At 41.2% G+C, this 18,435-nt stretch overlaps 1 protein-coding gene and 1 pseudogene across 9 annotated transcripts in view; both read right to left on the bottom strand.

Moving 5' to 3' along the window:
- Window positions 1-332: 332 nt before the first annotated feature.
- Window positions 333-6,356, bottom strand: LOC116813802 (histone H2A.Z-like; annotated as a pseudogene).
- Window positions 6,357-6,584: 228 nt separating this feature from the next.
- NCOA2 (nuclear receptor coactivator 2) overlaps window positions 6,585-18,435 on the bottom strand; it is a 301,828-nt gene continuing 289,977 nt past the window's right edge. For all 9 annotated transcript variants that reach the window (XM_058444592.1, XM_032759594.2, XM_032759599.2 and 6 more), the window contains 2 exons: window positions 18,267-18,356; window positions 6,585-10,446 (listed from right to left, as the gene is read on the bottom strand). In XM_058444592.1, coding sequence (XP_058300575.1) covers window positions 10,435-10,446; window positions 18,267-18,356 — 102 coding nt within the window. In that variant the 3' untranslated portion in view covers window positions 6,585-10,434. The remainder of the gene's footprint in view (window positions 10,447-18,266; window positions 18,357-18,435) is intronic.

The following is an 18,435-nucleotide window of genomic DNA, read 5'->3' as shown; positions in this document are numbered from 1 at the left end:
GACCTTTATTGAGCTTATCCACCAGAGTGGAAATAATGTCTGTACAAAACCAAATGTTTGTTACTGTAACTTCTGCATCACAATTAAAATCCCAACAGTTTTTTAAAAACAGTCCACTCAATCAAAACCAACTACTTCAGAATCAATAGCTTCTTTGATGCCACAGTAATACTTAAATATGGTTAAGACTGGAATGCAGAAATTTGGTTGGTTGGAAAGCTAATTAAACTTCCAAATTGCTCACATAGAATTTCAAAAAGGCAAAATTGTGTTTTTTACAGAGATGCAGTCCACTGGAATCCCCAACACTAGACAGCTGGCAGAGTATTTAGAGTCCTGAGATATCAAGGAATCCAGGCGGCCTTTAGACAGTCTTCGGTTGTCCTTTCTGCCCAATCAGAGATTTGTGGATGTGTGGAATGACACCACCACCAGCAATCGTAGCCTTGATGAGAGAATCCAATTCTTCATCTCCACGGATGGCAAGCTGCGAGTGACCAGTGGTACTACGCTTTACCTTTCAGTCTGTGGATGCTTTTCCTGCCGGTCCAAGTACCTCTGCGGTGAGGTACTCCAGGATGGCTGCGCTGTACACAGCGGCATCGCGCCCACACGTCCATGACTGGTCGTCCTAGGTTTCGGGTGCAGATGAATACGGCCCACTGGGAACTGCAACCCGGCTCTCTGCGAGCGGGAAACCGCCTTTGTTTTGGCCTTTCCAGCGTCCTTCCCAGCCTCACCGCCAGCCGTTTCGAATTCTGCTGAAGCACAAGCAAGGCAGAGAAAGGGCTAATCAGACCCATGGCCAGACTCCTTGGTCCCACCGCGATTAACTGCCCATTCTTATCTTTTGTGATTGTAGCTGTTAAGCCGATAGCTCCCGGTGGGGAAGGATGGGCCTTCTCTGCAAGCCCAGAAGGCTCAGGGAGCTTCAGAGGCAATAGCTTCAGAGGCGCCCATCCAGGTATTTCCGCCCATGTGGAAGGGCCCCAGGCTTTTCATACAAGGGTTCTGTCTTTTGCGTAACAGACCTGCCTCAGTTCAGCATCTAAATCTCTTAACAATTAGCTCCTTAACCTGCCAATCGCCTGAAAGTAGGGAGGAGTCGAGGGGAGGCTAGAAGAGCGGAAAGACCGTGAAGGAAGTTTAGGGGAAAGGGTCTAAAAGTGCAGCCCAACTCCAAGTTTGGCAAGGCCGGGAGAGTGCTTGAGTCAAGGTTGCTCCTTACGGCAGACCTGTCTCCTGTTGGGTCTGCCTTGGTATCCCTGCCACGATTGATTGATTGATTGATTGAGACAGTCTCACTCCGACACCCAGGCTGGAGTGCAGTGGCGTCATCTCGGCTCACTGCAACTTCCCCCTCCCCGGTTTAAGCGATTCTCCTGCCTCAGCCTCCGGAGCAGCTGGGACTACAGGCGCGCGCCACTGTGCCCTCTGCTATATTTTCTGTATTTTTAGTAGAGACGGGGTTTCACCATGTTGGCCAGGCTGGTCTCGAATTCCTGACCTCAGGTGATCCGCCCGCCTCGGCCTCCGAAAGTGTTGGGATTACAGGCGTGAGCCACGGCGCCCAGCTGACCTGGCTTCTTAATCACGCATCCAGAGGTGCTGGCTGGCTCCTGGGCCGGGAGACATCTGTGGGAAACTTCGCTTGCTTCATGACGTTACTCACAGCTTGCCATTCAGCTTTCCAGGGGCTACAAAATGAGTCACCACCCTTTTATCAGCTTTCAAATTACATTTTGTTGCTGTTGTTTCATCTCCTATTATCCTTGTCCTTGTGGGTTTATGCCTTTATAAAAAAAGGCATTTGGGCCAGGCGCGGTGGCTTATGCTTATGATCCCAGCACTTTGTGAGGCCGAGGCGGGTGGATCACTTGAGGCTGGGAGTTTAAGACCAGCCTGGGCAACATAGTGAAACCCTTCCGTCTCTACAAAATGTAAAAAATTAGCTGGTCTAGGACTACACCTGTAGTCCTAGCTACTCAGGAGACTGAGGTGGAAGGATCACTTGAGCCCAGGAGTTAGTGGATGTAGTGAGCCATGGTTATGCCACTGCACTCCAGCCTGGGTGACAGAAAAAAAAAGGCATTTGGGTGGGTGCAGTGGCTCATGCCTGTAATCCCAGCACTTTGGGAGGCCGAGGTGGGCAGATCACTTGAGGTCAAGAGTTCGAGACCAGCCTGGCCAACATGGTAAAACCCCATCTCTACTACAGACACAAAAATTAGCTGGGTGTTGTGGTGCACACTTGTAGTCCTAGCTACTTGGGAGGCTGAGGCAGGAAAATCGCATGAACCTGAGAGACAGAGGTTGCAGTGAGCTGAGATCACATCACTGCAATCCAGCCTGGGCCACAGAGTGAGACTCTGTCTCAAAAAAAAAAAAAAAAAAAAAAAGGCATTTGTGTTAGTGGGATATGGGAGGGAGCTGAGGTAGTCATGGGTTCAATCTTCCATTCTAACTGACCTCTTTAATAGGCTATTAACTGATTTCCCTAGACTTAAAAAAAAAAAAATTTGGCCCCGTGTAGTATTTCATTTTTAAAATTTATTTTAACTTTTTGTTGTTGTTGTTGAGACTGAGTTTTGCTCCTGTTGCCCAGGCTGGAATGCAGTGGCATAATCTCGGCTCACTGCAACCTCTGCCTCCTAGGTTCAAGCGGTTCTCCTGCCTCAGCCTCCCGAGTAGCTGGGATTACAGGCACATGCCACCACGCCCGGCTGATATCTTGTATTTTTTTTTTTTTTTGTAGAGACAGGGTTTCATCATGTTGGCCAGGCTGGTCTCGAACTCCTGACCTCAGGCGATCCACTTGCCTCGGCTCCCCAAAGTGCTGGGATTACAGGTGTGAGCCACTGTGCCCGGCCATAATTAACTTATTTTTTAAATTCAGACATTTCTCCACATAGTTGCTGGCCTTTTGAAAACAAAAAATTAGTTCCTATTACTCCCTTTAAAAAACTCTCCAGGCCAGGCATGGTGGCTCATGCCTGTAGTCCCAGCACTTTGGGAAGCCAAGGGGGGATGGATTATCTGAGGTCAGGAGTTCGAGACTAGCCTGACCAACATGGAGAAACCCCATCTCTACCAAAAATACAAAATTAGCGGGGTGTGGTGGCACATGCTTCTAATCCCAGATACTCAGGTGTCTGAGGCAGGAGAATTGCTTGAACCTGGGAGGCGGAGGTTGCAATGAGCCCAGATTGCGCCATTGCACTCCAGCCTGGGCAACAAGAGTGAAACTCCATCTCAAAACAAAACAAAAACAAACAAAAACTCTCCACTGGCTTCCGTACTTAGAATAAGAACCAAGTTCCTTGCTTTGGTCCTTGAGACCTTGGATGATCTGGCCCCAGGCTGCGTTTTGGCCCTCGCCTCCTGAACTTGCCCCTCAAGTGTCTTTCTAACCACACACTGGCCTCACCGTCCTTCAGACATCACAAGTTGGTTTTGTCTCCTGACCTTTGTACCTGCTGTTTGTTCTACCTGGAACACACCTCCCAGTTTCTTCCATGTCAGGCTCCCTCACTTTCTGATCTCTGACCAAATGATGAAAGGGTCAGTCCATCAGAAGGGCATGTAACTGTTATATTGGTATTGTCTATGTGCCAAATAGTGTTTCAAAATACAAAAGCAGAGATAATATACTTAAAGGGAGAAAGAGACCTCAGTAACTGATAGCAAACCATATTAAAAATTAGTAAGGAACCACTTATATTCTGTCTACAAGGTTGGAAGTTAAAGGATGAATAAAGATACAACCTGCAAAATGAATCCATCTTTAGCATGTCTATGTGCATTTCGGACAAAGCAAACAAGGCAAGGAAGCTTACCAGAGATAGTGTGGGGCATTATATAATAATAAAAGAGCCAGTTTATCTTGAGAAATGTATATGCTCCTAGTAACATAGCTTCTGAATGAAGAAGCAAAAATCAACAGAACTGAGAAAAATTCCAAACCATAATTGGAGACTTTGTCAGCATTAGTAGACAAAATGTGTGGGATGCTGCTAAAAGCTGTAAAGAGGACGTATAGCCTTGAAATTTATGTAATAGGAAAAAAAAAAGTTGAAAAATTTATAAATTCTCAAGAAAAAAACCTACCGAAATAAACCCAAAGTAAACACAAGCTGGGAAAAAAAAAATTGGTTCAAATATGCAGTAGCTGGAATACACACAGGTTTAAAAAGTAAGAGGAGACATTCTGAAGAATTAAACTGGAGGCCAGACAACTCTAGCCATATGGCTTCAGTCATGAGTTCTACCCAAAATACAAAGAAATATCTATCTTACCAAACTTACACATTTATTCCAGGTGCCAAAGAATGTTCATTTCCACCATAGTCCACGGAAATTATTTGTGACTATTACTAACCTCTTTTTTGCCAAATCAATAAATGAAAAATAGCAACTCCAGCCGGCCGCGGTGGCTCACGCTTGTAATCCCAGCACTTTGGGAGGCCTAGGCGGGCGGATCACGAGGTCAAGAGATCGAGACCACGGTGAAACCCTGTCTCTACTGAAAATACAAAAAATTAGCTGGGCGTTGTGGCGGGTGCCTGTAGTCCCAGCTACTCGGAGAGGCTGAGGCAGGAGAATGGCGTGAACCCGGGAGGCAGAGCTTGCAGTGAGCCGAGATCGCGCCACTGCACTCCAGCCTGGGTGACAGAGCGAGACTCCGTCTCAAAAAAAAAAAAAAGAAAAATAGCATCTCCTTACTATTTTTGTTTGCAACTTATTATGATGTTCAACACCTAATATTAGCCATTTTTCACTTTCAGTATGTTCATCTTTTTTGCTCATTTTCCTATTTTTTTCATTTTTAACTTTGTATTTTAATATTACTTTGTTATACATATTTGGTGAGTCTACAGTATATATGATTTATGTATATGTAGAATATTAGAATATTTTTGGTAGAATATTATATATATTAGGTTTATATGCATACACATATATAATATATAAATCTAATATATAAATCTTACATATAATAAATCTTATATACACAAATACACACACAAATATATATTTACTTATCCATTTCCTAATAACTTGTTTTTCAAAAAATGTTTCCACTTTTCTGATAATGCAAACATAACCTTCTAGCAATTTTACATTTATGTTTAACCCTTGATCCATTTGGCATTTGTTAATATCGTGGGGTAGGGAGTTAAGCTTGGTATTTCACCCAAATGTGACCAACTGTCTCAACACCATTTTTTTTAGAACAATGATTCTGTGAATTAGAAATGAAATCTGTCATATATTGATTTTATATTTACACAGCAATCTGTCTCTGGGCTCTTTTTCATATGTATTTATCCCTATCTGTGTTAAGTATTTTATACCACAAATCAATAATTATAGAATGTTTTGTTAGAAGTCCCACATCTTCCAAATTTCTCATTATTATCATACACTTTTTCTTCCAAATGCATCTTACTTCTTTTGATTTTGATAGGGATTGTCATGAACTTGGGGAAAGAATGGTCTTATATTTGGGTCTTTGTGGGTTCACAGCATGTCTCCATTTTTTAAAATCTACGTCTTTTGATTAACCTTTACAAACGTTCTTCACAAAGGTCTGTGACACTTCCTGTTAGGTGTAATTCCACTTAATAAGCATTGTATTATTTTGTTATTGTGAATGGGCATATTTTAAAGATAGAATTTCAAAATTAGTGTGGATAGATGGTATCGATTTTTGTATAGTCTAGCCATCTTACAGAGCTTTTCTATTCATTCCAAAAGCAGAGCAAAACCAAAAATCCAAAAACCTAAAAACCTTTGGGGTTTTCCCATAATCAAACTGTCGAAAATGTTTTCTGTCTATTCTCATATTAGTACTTTATTTCTTAGTCTTGGTAGTGGGGCTCCTTGTTTTGTTGACTTTAATTAATACTTTTAGTTCACCATTAAGATGTTTCATTGGGAATGCCATCAGATAACTTTAAACACATTTATGACATTTACTTTTCCTAGCTTTATTTTTTAAAAATGAATGAGAGCTAACATTTGTCCTACACAAATTTATCAAATGGCACTCATTGTTAATCATGTTTTTTCTTCCTTTAATCTGTTAAAACAGTTAATAGCATTGATAGAGTTTTCTAATCATTTTTTTGGGGATCTTTTAAAAATGCAATTCCAGGTTGCATTTCCTAATACTTCATATAGTTTATGATCTAGGTTTCAGGTACTGTACTTGTACTGCTTATCAACTACTAAACCATTATGGATATTCTAATGTGTGATACGACCTTCCTAAGCCAGTCAGAAGTCCACATTATTATTATAAATGTGTCTGGAGATTTGGGAGTGGAAGGTGGAGCAGTACGGTGAAGAGTCATCTCGGACTCAATGGAACTAGATGTGGCTTATATTTGCCATTAAGTTATTAGATAATCCTTTATTTCAAATGTAAAAAATTTATAAAATGGGTTATTGGAAGAATTAAATGTTAAGGTGCTGTGAACAGTGTCAACTACCATATAAATATAATAAATTATTAAATTACAAGGTCTTTTTAAATGCAATTATGAAAGAAAATACAATATAAACACATTAAAATCTCTAAAGCCATGTAAAACCCGAAGGCATTAAAATTTATTAAATGATGCAATAACAACAGAATTCTTTATTTACAATAGCATTATTTAACATCAAATAAGCAAATAGCATCAGCAAAGCAATATTAACTTGCATAAATGTATTTAAAATTTCTCTGAATATATCTACCTTTGCATAAACTGCTCACACTAGAAATACAAACATCAATGCAGGTGAACAAAGTGATGTTCAGAGTCAACTCCATTTTGAAAATAAATCACAACCTGAAACACTGTAAGCTTTCTCCTGAAGAACCATAGTTAATATATTGCTTAATTTTACCCTTGTATAATCTTTTCATATACACACATCTCAGATGCAACTTCATGAGGAACTGTACAAATAAAACTCACAAATGACAAAGGAAAAAAATGACAGTTAAATGTTTGAAGAAATGTATCATCATCACTATTCAAACAACATAAAGGTTAAGTGATGATGCACTTATTCAAAAATTGTACACAATTCACTATACAAATATAATACATCGGACAGCTATGTAGGAATATACAAGACTTAAAAACAGATCTAAGGCATTATGCTAGATTTTAGCATTTTGAGGTTCTTGCACATAGCTTTTACCTGTAGTAAGAAACTTAAAAGATTTTGTTTTAGTCTATAAAGAAACACCAGGGAGAAAATTCTAATTAAAATCGAAGCCACTACAGTAATTTTCTTTTGTGCAGAGAATGCTTTGCTCTTAGGCAGCATACTACCATACAAACACTAGAAAATTTTAAATTCACACCAACAATTAATGGCTTAAGTTGCATTTCAAAATTGATTGTGTATCTTTGGGTTCTGCAAGTGGATCTGTGCCACCCATTTCATGTGTTAAGCCCATATGAACTCCATTTTTGAACACAGATTAAAAATTGCATTATATAAACTGCAAAAACATTGCTTTCAATTATTACAGGCCATAAGAGATACACATGGGGGAGGGGCATTTTAATCTTTGAGTCAAATGAATTCATTGTAGTAAAACAGTTCACTTCACTTTTTAAACTTACCACATTACATGAACACTTAAAATGAGTTTTACAACCAAGTTAATGTATGTATACTTTTCACATTATGTTTTTCACATTTAGTAATATAAGTGAAACACTGATTATTTGTTCTATTAAACAAAAACCAAGTACTCAGTCTAACAAATTTATTGTGTACAGCATGAGAAATACTGATAATGAAGGGAACTGATTTGGCTTTTGCTTCTATAGTGATCAATATGATCAGAGGATTCCTTCACTTACTTTTCTTCTCCTAATTAGATGTAAAACAAAATCCATTACCTGATTGAATCCACAAGAGAATTTATCATCTCTTTTCCTTCAAAAGAGCAATGATCATGAATTATTATAAATAACCAGTATCATGAAGTTGCAGATTTGTCTGAATTAGGATTGACATTAAAATACAGCGGGCAGATGGATAAAAAAGAAGAGATAGGTAGATAGTTTTGGACGGTGTTGTAGTGAAAAGGGACTTGAAACTCAAAATAAAACAAATCCAGTTTAAACTCCATTTCTCTTTTGTGCTGTGTGAAGTTAAAAGTCATTCTAATTCACCTATTTCTAAACATTAAAACTGGTCACACTGAATTGTATGCCACATGAGCCTCAGCCCACGGGGAGGTCCTGGAGTTCTGGGCCAACATCTGCTTGTTTTTTCCATCACAGTTGGGCAACCCAATGGTTTGGTGGAGAAAAGTAGAGCCTTTTGAGGGGATATATGAACTGGTGGCCACTGAGAAGTGCTGTTCCTTGGCCACCTCCCTGTATTGAGACCCCTCTCAAGTGGAAAAAAGTAGCGAAATGCAAATTTCCAGAAAGTTTCTTTAGTATGGAACAACACTTTCAGACTGTCTACTTACCATCTATCTTTGGGCTATATCTCTTTCTATATTTCCATATCTGTACATATAGAGAGAGATATAAATATAAATAGGGGTAGTTTGTGTATTTTTTCACCCTGCCACAAATAAACAAACAATCAAATTTCAAGGAAAAACTTCTCTGTTCCTAAAAAGCCTGGCTAATGAGATATTATAAAATGCTTTGCTTTTTAGACATCAAAAAGATATCATTCTGAAATTTAGGTAAGAAAGGTATTAGGGGTTAAGGAGAAATAGCTCAAAAAAGGTCATCAGTTTCTTGGTATTGCAGTTGTCTGAAACTGACACCTATTAATAAAAGATTATTCCCTTACCAGAGTGGGCAAGAAAAACAACCATAAAAGTGGCCTGCTTAGTAACATGTAGTCTTTCTAAGGTTCATTAAGAAAGAATATAAACATATAAAAACCAAGAATTGGTTCCTACAGCGGCTGCATATCATATAGATTAGATAAATGACTTATGAGCAGAATCACAAGGTTTAGAAAATAAAAAGTCTTAAGTCTACAAATTAGGTCTAATCAAGGCATTGATATCCTTTACAAAACACCTTTAGGAGACATTGCTATGAAGATATCTAATTTAATACTGAAGTACCTCATTTTTGAGTCAATTCCACAATATGTATACCTCACAAAAATTATACAATTAAAACACATAAGTTCTCAACTTAAATTATTGCTTGTTTACATATAAATTGGATTTTATGTACCTTACAAAACTTCGGCTTAGCACTGCTAAAAAACAAAATAAAAAACACATGGCAGAGGTTAAATCTGTCGTGATATCTGCTATCAATTTAAACACACTGGCGTTTTCTCCCATTTTGGAGGCCAGAGTTGCTGGGGAACAGAATAAACATGCTTCCAAAGCAGGTATCCTTAGCTCGATTGGTATCAAGTCTTAACTTTGCTCTTCTCCTTGCCAGTAAATGCATTTTTTTTTTTTCTGAAATTCAATACTTAGCAATTGGTAAGTGGCTAGCAAAACATTTAAGGAAATAAAGGGTTACCTGGTTTCTGTAGCTTATATTATTCTTTTAAAAAGGAATGAAAGTAGGGAGGATGGGGAAAGAGAGGGGAAGGGAAGAGTCAGGCTGACAGGGAAGAAGAGATGCTGATTCAAGCTGTCTGATCAAACTAAAGGGGACTTAATTTAGAAATGAAAATTATTTCTTCTCGATTCATGATTCAGGTGAACCAGTTTGGTTTTAACAAAGAAAAAACAAGGAAAAAATATTTGCTAATGTTAACAGCCCTCTCACAGGCTCCTTTTCATCTGTTCAGTAACTGGAGACTCTTTCCAACATGGTCTTTAGAGCTTTCTAGAGATGCGACTGTGACTTTGTTGGTCTTCACGCACTGGGTGTGTCTGTAAATACAGCGCTGTCCACGGTGTCTGTCCTGCTTCCATCCCAAATTCAGGCTTTAGCTTAAAACATCTTTAGTTTAATTTTTAAAAACATTCTTTTCTTTCCCCCAGATAAAATCTTAATCTTTTGCACTAGACTGTTAGCCAGGGAAAACAAAGCAAGAAACCAGTGTCTGGAACCGAACAGGAACAGAACAAGAGCATGGTTCTCCTTAAATACATACATTTAAATACATTCAATCTGACATGGGTATGAAATTTGCCTGTCAACATTTACTTTTGCAGGAGAGATCTAAGTTGCACTAAGGTGAATGCAGTGAACAGACTGAGCGACTGTCTGGATGCGAGCTTCAGACTGTCAAGAGAAGAGGCAGCTCCTCCTGCCACAGCCAAGTGGACGCCACCCTGGGAACCAGGGCCAGGCCTGTCTGCTCTAGCAGAACCGGCTGGCAGGTCAGTTGGGTTGAAACAAATAGACACAGCTCTCCAGACTGGAAGTGTTTTGAGCAAGTGAGCCCGGTCAGCTGAAGAAGCAACTGGCTTCAGCAGTGTCAGCAATATTTCTGTAGGAAAACAGATAAAAAGTTGTGAAATATCTTTGAGGTTTTGAAAAAACCATCATAAAGCCCATCACAAAAACATCAAAATTCCTGTTTTCAATAAAGCAAATCACAGAGGCCACATGTGGATGAGTACATTTGATGTGGAGGTGAACAGGCAGAGGGCGCCATTCCTCCCTCCACACAATGCTTCCAGGAGCCAAGGAGGAGCCCAGCGAATCCTACATGCTATTTCTTGCAGGCCATCGTCTGCAAATGGATGATGAATCTCTCCTTAATGACCGCTCTCCAACCAACAACATCCTAGCTCAATTTCATTTCTCCCACCTTCAATAAAGATGACTGAACAATTCACCCAGCTGCTTTTTGGCAGCATCCAATCCAGAAGGGGCCACTGCTTCCTAATTCTTCCTCGAATTCATCCAGTACAAACCCTTCTTCTATAAAACAGCCCTCCTGATTTTCCCTAATCAGATACTCCCAGGATTCTCTGGGTGTGTTCTCCCTGGCTTCAGCAAGCTAGATCATGATGGGCTTTGACTCCTGGGGCGTTTTTTTTTTTTTTTTTTGAAATGCAGTCTTGCTCTGTTGCCCAGGCTGGAGTGCAGTGGCGCAATCTCAGCTCACTGCAACTTCCACCTCTCAGGTTCAAGTGATTCTCCAGCTTTGGCCTCCTGAGTAGCTGGGACTACAGGCGCCCACCATCGTGTCTAATTTTTGTATTTTTAGTAGAGATGGGGTTTCACCATGTTGGCCAGGCTGGTCTCGAACTCCTGACCTCAGGTGATCTGCCCGCCTTGGCCTCTCAAAATGCTGGGATTACAGGTGTGAGGCACTGCACCCGGCCTCTTGGGGTGTTCTTGCTAGTTTTCGGCTGCTATGTGCTGATGATGTGAATGACTGAATACCAAAGGTTATAGTGAGCAAGTTACGTGGCGCTGTTTCTTTGGTTGGTGCAAATATATCTGTCAATGATTTTCTTTGGCTACCGACTATCTTCCTTCCAGAAGTTTTCATTCACTTAGCAAATATTAATTCAGCATCTATTATATGCTAGGTGCTGGGATATATCCACAACAAGACATTCTTGGTCACTGCTATCACAAAAATTGCCCGACTAGGCAAGGCAGACAACACTGGAGATTATAATTGTACCTTGCTACAAATCAAATTATTACAAATAACAACATGATCTGAGTTCTGTTAGTGGAAATACTGTCTGCTTTGGGAACATATAACAATTGCTTCTGGGATTTAGATATTTAGACACAGAATTCTAGCCCATCAGGGCCATTAGAAATCATCTAATTTAAGTAAGATTAGAGAGGAAGCCAGCTCCAAATAATCTATTTTACCTTAGCACTCCAAAAAGAGAGTTCTGGGGAAAGTATTGCCAGATCATGAGTTCTGGTGGCCAAAGGTAGAATTATATTAGCCCCTGGTCAGGTGTACAATTCTAAGCTTAAAAAGTGAGCTTAGAATACCTGTGATTTTACTTCTTCTCAGAGAAGAACATTTAGCATACTTTATAATATAAAGCTGAATAGACATGTATTCCTAACTGTGTCACTTTTATGATTTCATATAAAAACACTCCATGGTGCTGATTAAAATATGAAAAACCCTCAATTTTCCAGTTAGTCTAGAAAAAGAAAGTCTACTGAGAAGTATTATTTATTTATTTATTTAATTTTATTTTTTTTTGAGACAGAGTTTCGCTCTTGTTGCCCAGGCTGGAGTGCAATGGTGCGATCTCGGCTCACTGCAACCTCCGCCTCCCAGGTTAAAGCAATTCTCCTGCCTCAGCCTCCTGGAGAAGTATTTACACCTACTGCGTTTCTGAGGCTTAGAAACTTTGTAAGGCAGTATTCTCTGGCATGGACTAACATCAACGAGCAGCCACCGGCCAGAATCAGTTTGATGAAGGAGAATGCTGTGCTCCGCACACACCTCTGGAGTCGTGCTGCCTGGGGTGTACCCTGGCTGTGTCACTTTAGGGGTGGGGGTCCATTGTGTACCTAATGCTTCTTAGGATGGTTGTAAGGATTAAACAAAATGATGCACATGAAGTGTTTAAACAGTTCTTGGAACATCGTAAGGGCTCAGTAAATGTCATCACCACTATCACCATCATCATCAACTAAAAGCCGAGCCTATTAGTAATCAATTTTCATAACACTAGTAAATACAAGTAATTACAAGAGAACCATGCTGCTGAGCAGTAAACTCAATTTTAATCTATTTAAATATATCTAAAATATAAAGAAATACTGTAAGTTCTTATAAAAGGAAGAATCTTCTGGTTAGGTCAAATAACTGCCCTTCTCTAAATATATATTTTTGGTAAGTCTACGGTTGTACATACTAGCTCTGCTTAAAGCAAGGTACCATTATAATTTCCAATTCAAGATAAATGGAACAGAGTCAATTAAAAATGGATGACAGAGCCGGGTGCGGTGGCTCACGCCTGTAATCCCAGCACTTTGGGAGGCCGAGACAGGTGGATCATGAGGTCAGGAGATCAAGACCATCCTGGCTAACACGGTGAAACCCCATCTCTACTAAAAATACAAAAAAATTAGCCGGGCGTGGTGGCGGGTGCCTGTAGTCCCAGCTACTCGGAGAGGATGAGGCAGGAGAATGGCGTGAACCCGGGAGGCGGAGCTTGCAGTGAGCCGAGACTGCGCCACTGCACTCCAGCCTGGGCAACAGAGCTAGACTCCGTCTCAAAAAAAAAAAAAAAAAAGAAATAGGGATGACAGTAGTATCTTGTTCAACAAATAGAACCAGATTACCAATAACAATTCTGGAAAAGAGCAGGGTACAGTGGCTCACGCCTGTAATCCCAGCACTTTGGGAGGCCGAGGCAGGCGGATCATTTGAGGTCAGGAGTTTGAGAGCAGCCTGGCCAACATGGTGAGACCCTGTCTCTACTAAAAATATAAAAATTAGCTGGGTGTGGTGGCATGGGCCTGTAATCCAGCTACTTGGAAAGTGGAGGCAGGAGATTCGCTTGAACTTCGGCTGCAGTGAGCCGAGATCATCCCACTGCACTCTAGCCTGGTTGACACAGACTCCGCCTCAAAAAAAAAAAAAATTCTGGAAAAAGCTCCTTGATTCGTAACAGCAGCAGAGCTTATTACGGAAACACGGGATGATGACCGAACCCCTATCAACGTGCACATAAGTAGCACGGTGGCAAATGCAAGTAACTTCCAGTTATTTCTGATGAATGAAAAGGGATATCCTATACAGATTATTCTCTAAAGCAAACGAATCTCTATGACAGACTATTCTCTGGCCTTAACAATCAGCATGAAGAAAGTGCAGGTGGATGAGGCAGATTCAAGAGGGGGACTAGAAAAAACAGGGAAAGTTGACGAGGTTATTAGTGGCCTGAGCAAGACGGTAACAGAGAGGCACTGTGTTGTGGAGTGCAGTGGCTGTTCATAGGTGTAGTCATAGCTCATTGCGGCCTAGAACTCCTGGCCTCAAGCCACCTGAGTAGCTGTGACTACAAGGGTGCCACCCACTGTGCCTCACCTGAAAGACGCCTTTGCTGGGAAGACAGAACATCCTGTATTTACTGAAAATTGATGTCTTACATCCTAACACTACTCTTTCCATTTTGGGTTTAAAGGGCCCCCATGGGCCACCAGGATGCACGTGAAGGTGAACCCCTGGTCCTGCCAGCCTGCCGCGTGGCCCGCACCACAGGGCTGGTTGCAGGCCCACCCCTAAACCCCCAGCCGGGCACTTTCTATCTTGGTTGGTCTGGGTCACCAGTTCTCTAAGTCTTCAGGCTAGCTGGTAGCCCTGCATAAATTATCTCATCCTCTGAGATTCAGTCTCCTCATCTGAAATGGTGGGGAACCTTAAATATCTATGACGGGCCTGGCACTGTCTCTGGTAAATTTGAGGCCAAAAGGTTCATTCCCTTCCCTTGCTCTGGGAGGTTCCTCCCTCCTGAGATGAAGAATCCCAATGCCTGGGGCTGAGGATGCTTCCAAAAATGTAGCTGAATATTTACTGTCTGTCCACATTGTTTATGAATATCTTTCTTGTCCGTTCAAGATCTAAATAGAGAAGGGAGTGGCACCAAAGAAGGAAATTATCCCTTATTGGCCTTCTCCAATGCTACCTGCATAAAATCCCTTAGAAAAATCTCACAAGCCCTCAGTGTTCCCTTTAGGGAAGTGGCAGGAGGGTGCAGGGGTTAAGAATGCATATTTGGGGTCAGCCGGCCTGGATTTACTTCCCAGTGTTGTAAGACCTTGATCGAGTCATTAAACTCTCAAAACAGTAGCTGTACCAGACAGCTGTGGTGTGGTTTAAATGAGGGAATCTAAACAAAACTTTTAGTGGAGAATAGGCTTGCAGTAAATGCTCAGTACATGTTGGTTGTTTCTGTAATCTTTTAAAAGGCAGAATGTGGGACCATCTCAGTGTTCTGCTTTTATAGTAGGTGAGTCTTTTCTTCTTGGAGGTTACATGGCAGCTGAAGAAAGAGCACAAGGCAGGGCAGGTCAATTCCTGGGGCTCTTGGGAGGCAGGGGTGGCAGACGGGGCCCATGCAATATTTGAGGGCCTTAACCTATGGAGTGGCTTTCTCGGGGCGCCTGCCCTGCTGGAGCCCCGGCCTAGGCTGGCATGCAGCCGCATGATGAAGGGTGAGGCAGGGAGGGCTAATCTCACTGTGGTGAATTCAGGGAGGGAGACGTGAGCCTGGCCTCCCAAATCCATTTGTCTCCCATAGAGATATGATGTCTCAGAGGCTGAGCTCCCTGGCACTTTTGGGTTAAAATGGCCACTCTGTGGGAGCCCAATTATCAGCAACGTCACTGTTCTCCTGGGAAGTGCATTCCTGATTCCAACTTCCGCACAGAAGCCACAACTGAGTTGTGTGGCCACTCATTTCCTGTACTCAGTGGAGGAGAGAACAGGATTGGCACCAGGAAAGACACCAGCCCCTCTAGGTATATACAGACAACATCTACAGGACTCCCACCAACAGCCAGCACCTCTGCCACTCGGGACTGTGATTCTTAAAAACAAGAGAAACCGCATGGAGAATATTCACACAGTAAGTTAAGATCTGGAGCAAATCTATGCTATTACTTTCTCAACTTGAATGCTAGTATTAACCAAATCATCCAATACCCACTTTTTTTTTGGAGGAAACTGAACAACCACCCTGTACTGTCTCTACTGGGGGAGGATTTTTGTTTTGTTTTGTTTTGTTTTGGAGACAGAGTTTTGCTTTTGTCGCCCATGCTGGAGTGCAATGGCATGATCTCGGCTCACTGTAACTTCCGCCTCCCAGGTTCAAGCAATTCTCCTGTCTCAGCCTCCCGAGTAGCTGGGACTACAGGCGTGTGCTTCTACACCCGGCTGATTTTGTATTTTTAGTAGAGGTGAGGTTTCACCATGTTAGCCAGGCTAGTCTCAAACTCCTGACCTCAGGTGATCCATCCGCCTCAGCCTCCCAAAGTGTTGGGATTACAGGCTTGAGCCACTGTGCCTGGCCAGGAGAGGATTTTTTACTTTTATTTGTACAAATTTATGGGGGTACATGTGAAATTTCATTACATAATGCATAGTGAGTGATCAAGTCAGGGTTTTAGGTGTCCATTACCCAGATGCAATACATTTTTAACTATAGTCATGCTACTGTTCTGCTAACATTACATTTATTCCTTCGAACTGTATGTCTGTAACCTCTCACCCACTTCTCTTCTTCCTCTCCTGCCCTCACAGTCACCCTTCTCAGTCTCTGTTATCTATTTTTCCACTTTCTACTTCCATGTGAACAAATTTTCTAGCTCTCATATGTAAGAACATGCAACAGATATTTGTCTTTTTGTGCCTGCCTTATCTCAGTTAAGATAATGACCTCCAGTTCCATCTATGTTGCCGTAAATGACATGATTTCATTTTTTTAATGGCTAAATCGTATTCTACTGTGTATATGTACCACATTTTCTTTATCCATTTATCCACTGATGGACACACAGGTTGATTCTGTATCTTTGCTATTGTGAATAGTGCTGCAGTAACCACAAGAGTGCAGGTATCCCTTTGATATACTGACCTTTCTTCCTTTGGGCAGAAACCCAGCAGTGTGACTCCTAGATCAAATGGTAATTCTGTTTTTAGTTTTTTGAGAAATCTCCATACTGACTCTACTAGTTTACATTCCAACAGTGTATGAGAGTTCCCTTTTTACTCTATCTTGCCAACATCTGTTACTTTTTGTGTTTTTAATAATAGCCATTCCGACTGGGATAAGATGGTATCTCCTTACAGTTTTTATTTGTATTTCTCTGATGATTACTGATGCTGAGCATTTTTAATATATCTGCTGGCCATCTGTACGTTTTCTTCTGAGAAATGTCTATCCATGTCCTTTGTTCACTTTTTTTTTTTTGAGACGGAGTCTCACTCTGTCACGCAGGCTGGAGTGCAATGGCATGGTCCCCACTCACTGCAACCTCCACCTCCCAAGTACAAGTGATTCTGCCGCCTCAGCCTCCCAAGTAGTTGGGACTACAGGCACGTGCCACCACACCTGGCTAATTTTTGTATTTTTAGTAAATATGGGGTTTCCCTATGTTGGCCAGGCTGGTCACAAACTTTGCCCACTTTTTAATGGGATTTTCTGTTTTATTCCTGTTGAGTTCTTTGTATATTATAGATATTAGTCCCTTGTTGGATAAATGGTTTGCAAATATTTTCTTCCACTTAACAGGTTGTATGGGATAGGATTTTTTTTAAAAAGGGCTACCTACTGTGAAGGGTAATATCCCTTAAAGGGCCACATAGGCCCATTTACCTATGTGCCAAACTGCTCAGACCTCTTCCTGCAAGAGATCTGCTGCTAGGTACACATTTCAATTAGGTCTAAGTACTAATTATTCTACAATTTCATTGGCTGAACACGGTAATATCATTCTCTTTAGAACAAGTGTTTAATTGGCCAGGTGTGGTGGTTCACGCCTGTAATCCCAGCACTTTGGGAGGCTGAGGTGGGTGGATCACCTGAGGTCAGGAGTTCGAGACCAGCCTGGCCAACATGGTGAAACCCCATCTCTACTAAAAATACAAAAATTGGCCAGGTGTGGTGGCGTGTGCCTGTAATCCCAGCTACTCAGGAGGCTGAGGCAGGAGAGTTGCTTAAACCCGGGAGGTGGAGGTTGCAGTGAGCCAAGATTGTGCCACTGCATTCCAGCCTGGGCAACAAAGCAAGACACTGTCTCAAAAAAAACCAAAAAACGAAACAAAAAGAGAAGTGTTTAAGGTGTAATAAGCAAATAATACAATAATATAAATAATGCACCAGATTTCTCCTAAACACAACGAAATACAGAAAACCCCTAGGAAGACTTAATTAAGGGAGTGAACAATGAAGTTAATTCCTCTTAATCCTCCTGAAAATCTAGCCTTGTAATTCAGAAATAGCAAAAATAAAAGTTTGCCCTAACACAGCTAATTATTTGCCACTTTATTTGTTGCTTTGCTATCATAGTATCATTCCAGGGCAAAATTACTGTTCTTTTGTTGGCTACGAAGATTACAGAAAAAAAAAAAGATAAATAAATAAAAAAAATTCAGTGTTCTTAATTCATATGGTACCATCAGCTGAGTTAAAATGAGCTTAAAGAAATAATCATTCACACAAAAACACTGTATGCCAGATGAAACTAGAAGATACTTAACAACTATCTTTAATCTACTGGTTGACAATATATCTATGCCAGTTTTGGTCTATCAAATACTCATGTTGCTTTACTTCCATATTCACATATTTCACTGTTCTTTCTTACCCGTGTTGTGTCTCCCTCCTGCTTAATCATATCCATTCCAGGCAGCTGGTTTGGGAACAGGTTGCCTCCCCTCAGAGCAGGATCATTCACCTGGGGACAAGAAGACAGGACTGTGGCTACGCGGAGCAGAATGTCCAAGAGTGCACTGGAAAGCAAGTGGCCGCCGCCC

Source organism: Hylobates moloch, unplaced genomic scaffold (assembly GCF_009828535.3).
Source record: "Hylobates moloch isolate HMO894 unplaced genomic scaffold, HMol_V3 SCAFFOLD_9, whole genome shotgun sequence".
Taxonomy (NCBI): Eukaryota; Metazoa; Chordata; class Mammalia; order Primates; family Hylobatidae; genus Hylobates; species Hylobates moloch.
Note: the sequence above shows the minus strand (reverse complement) of the source record. Positions and strands in the feature narration are given on the sequence as shown.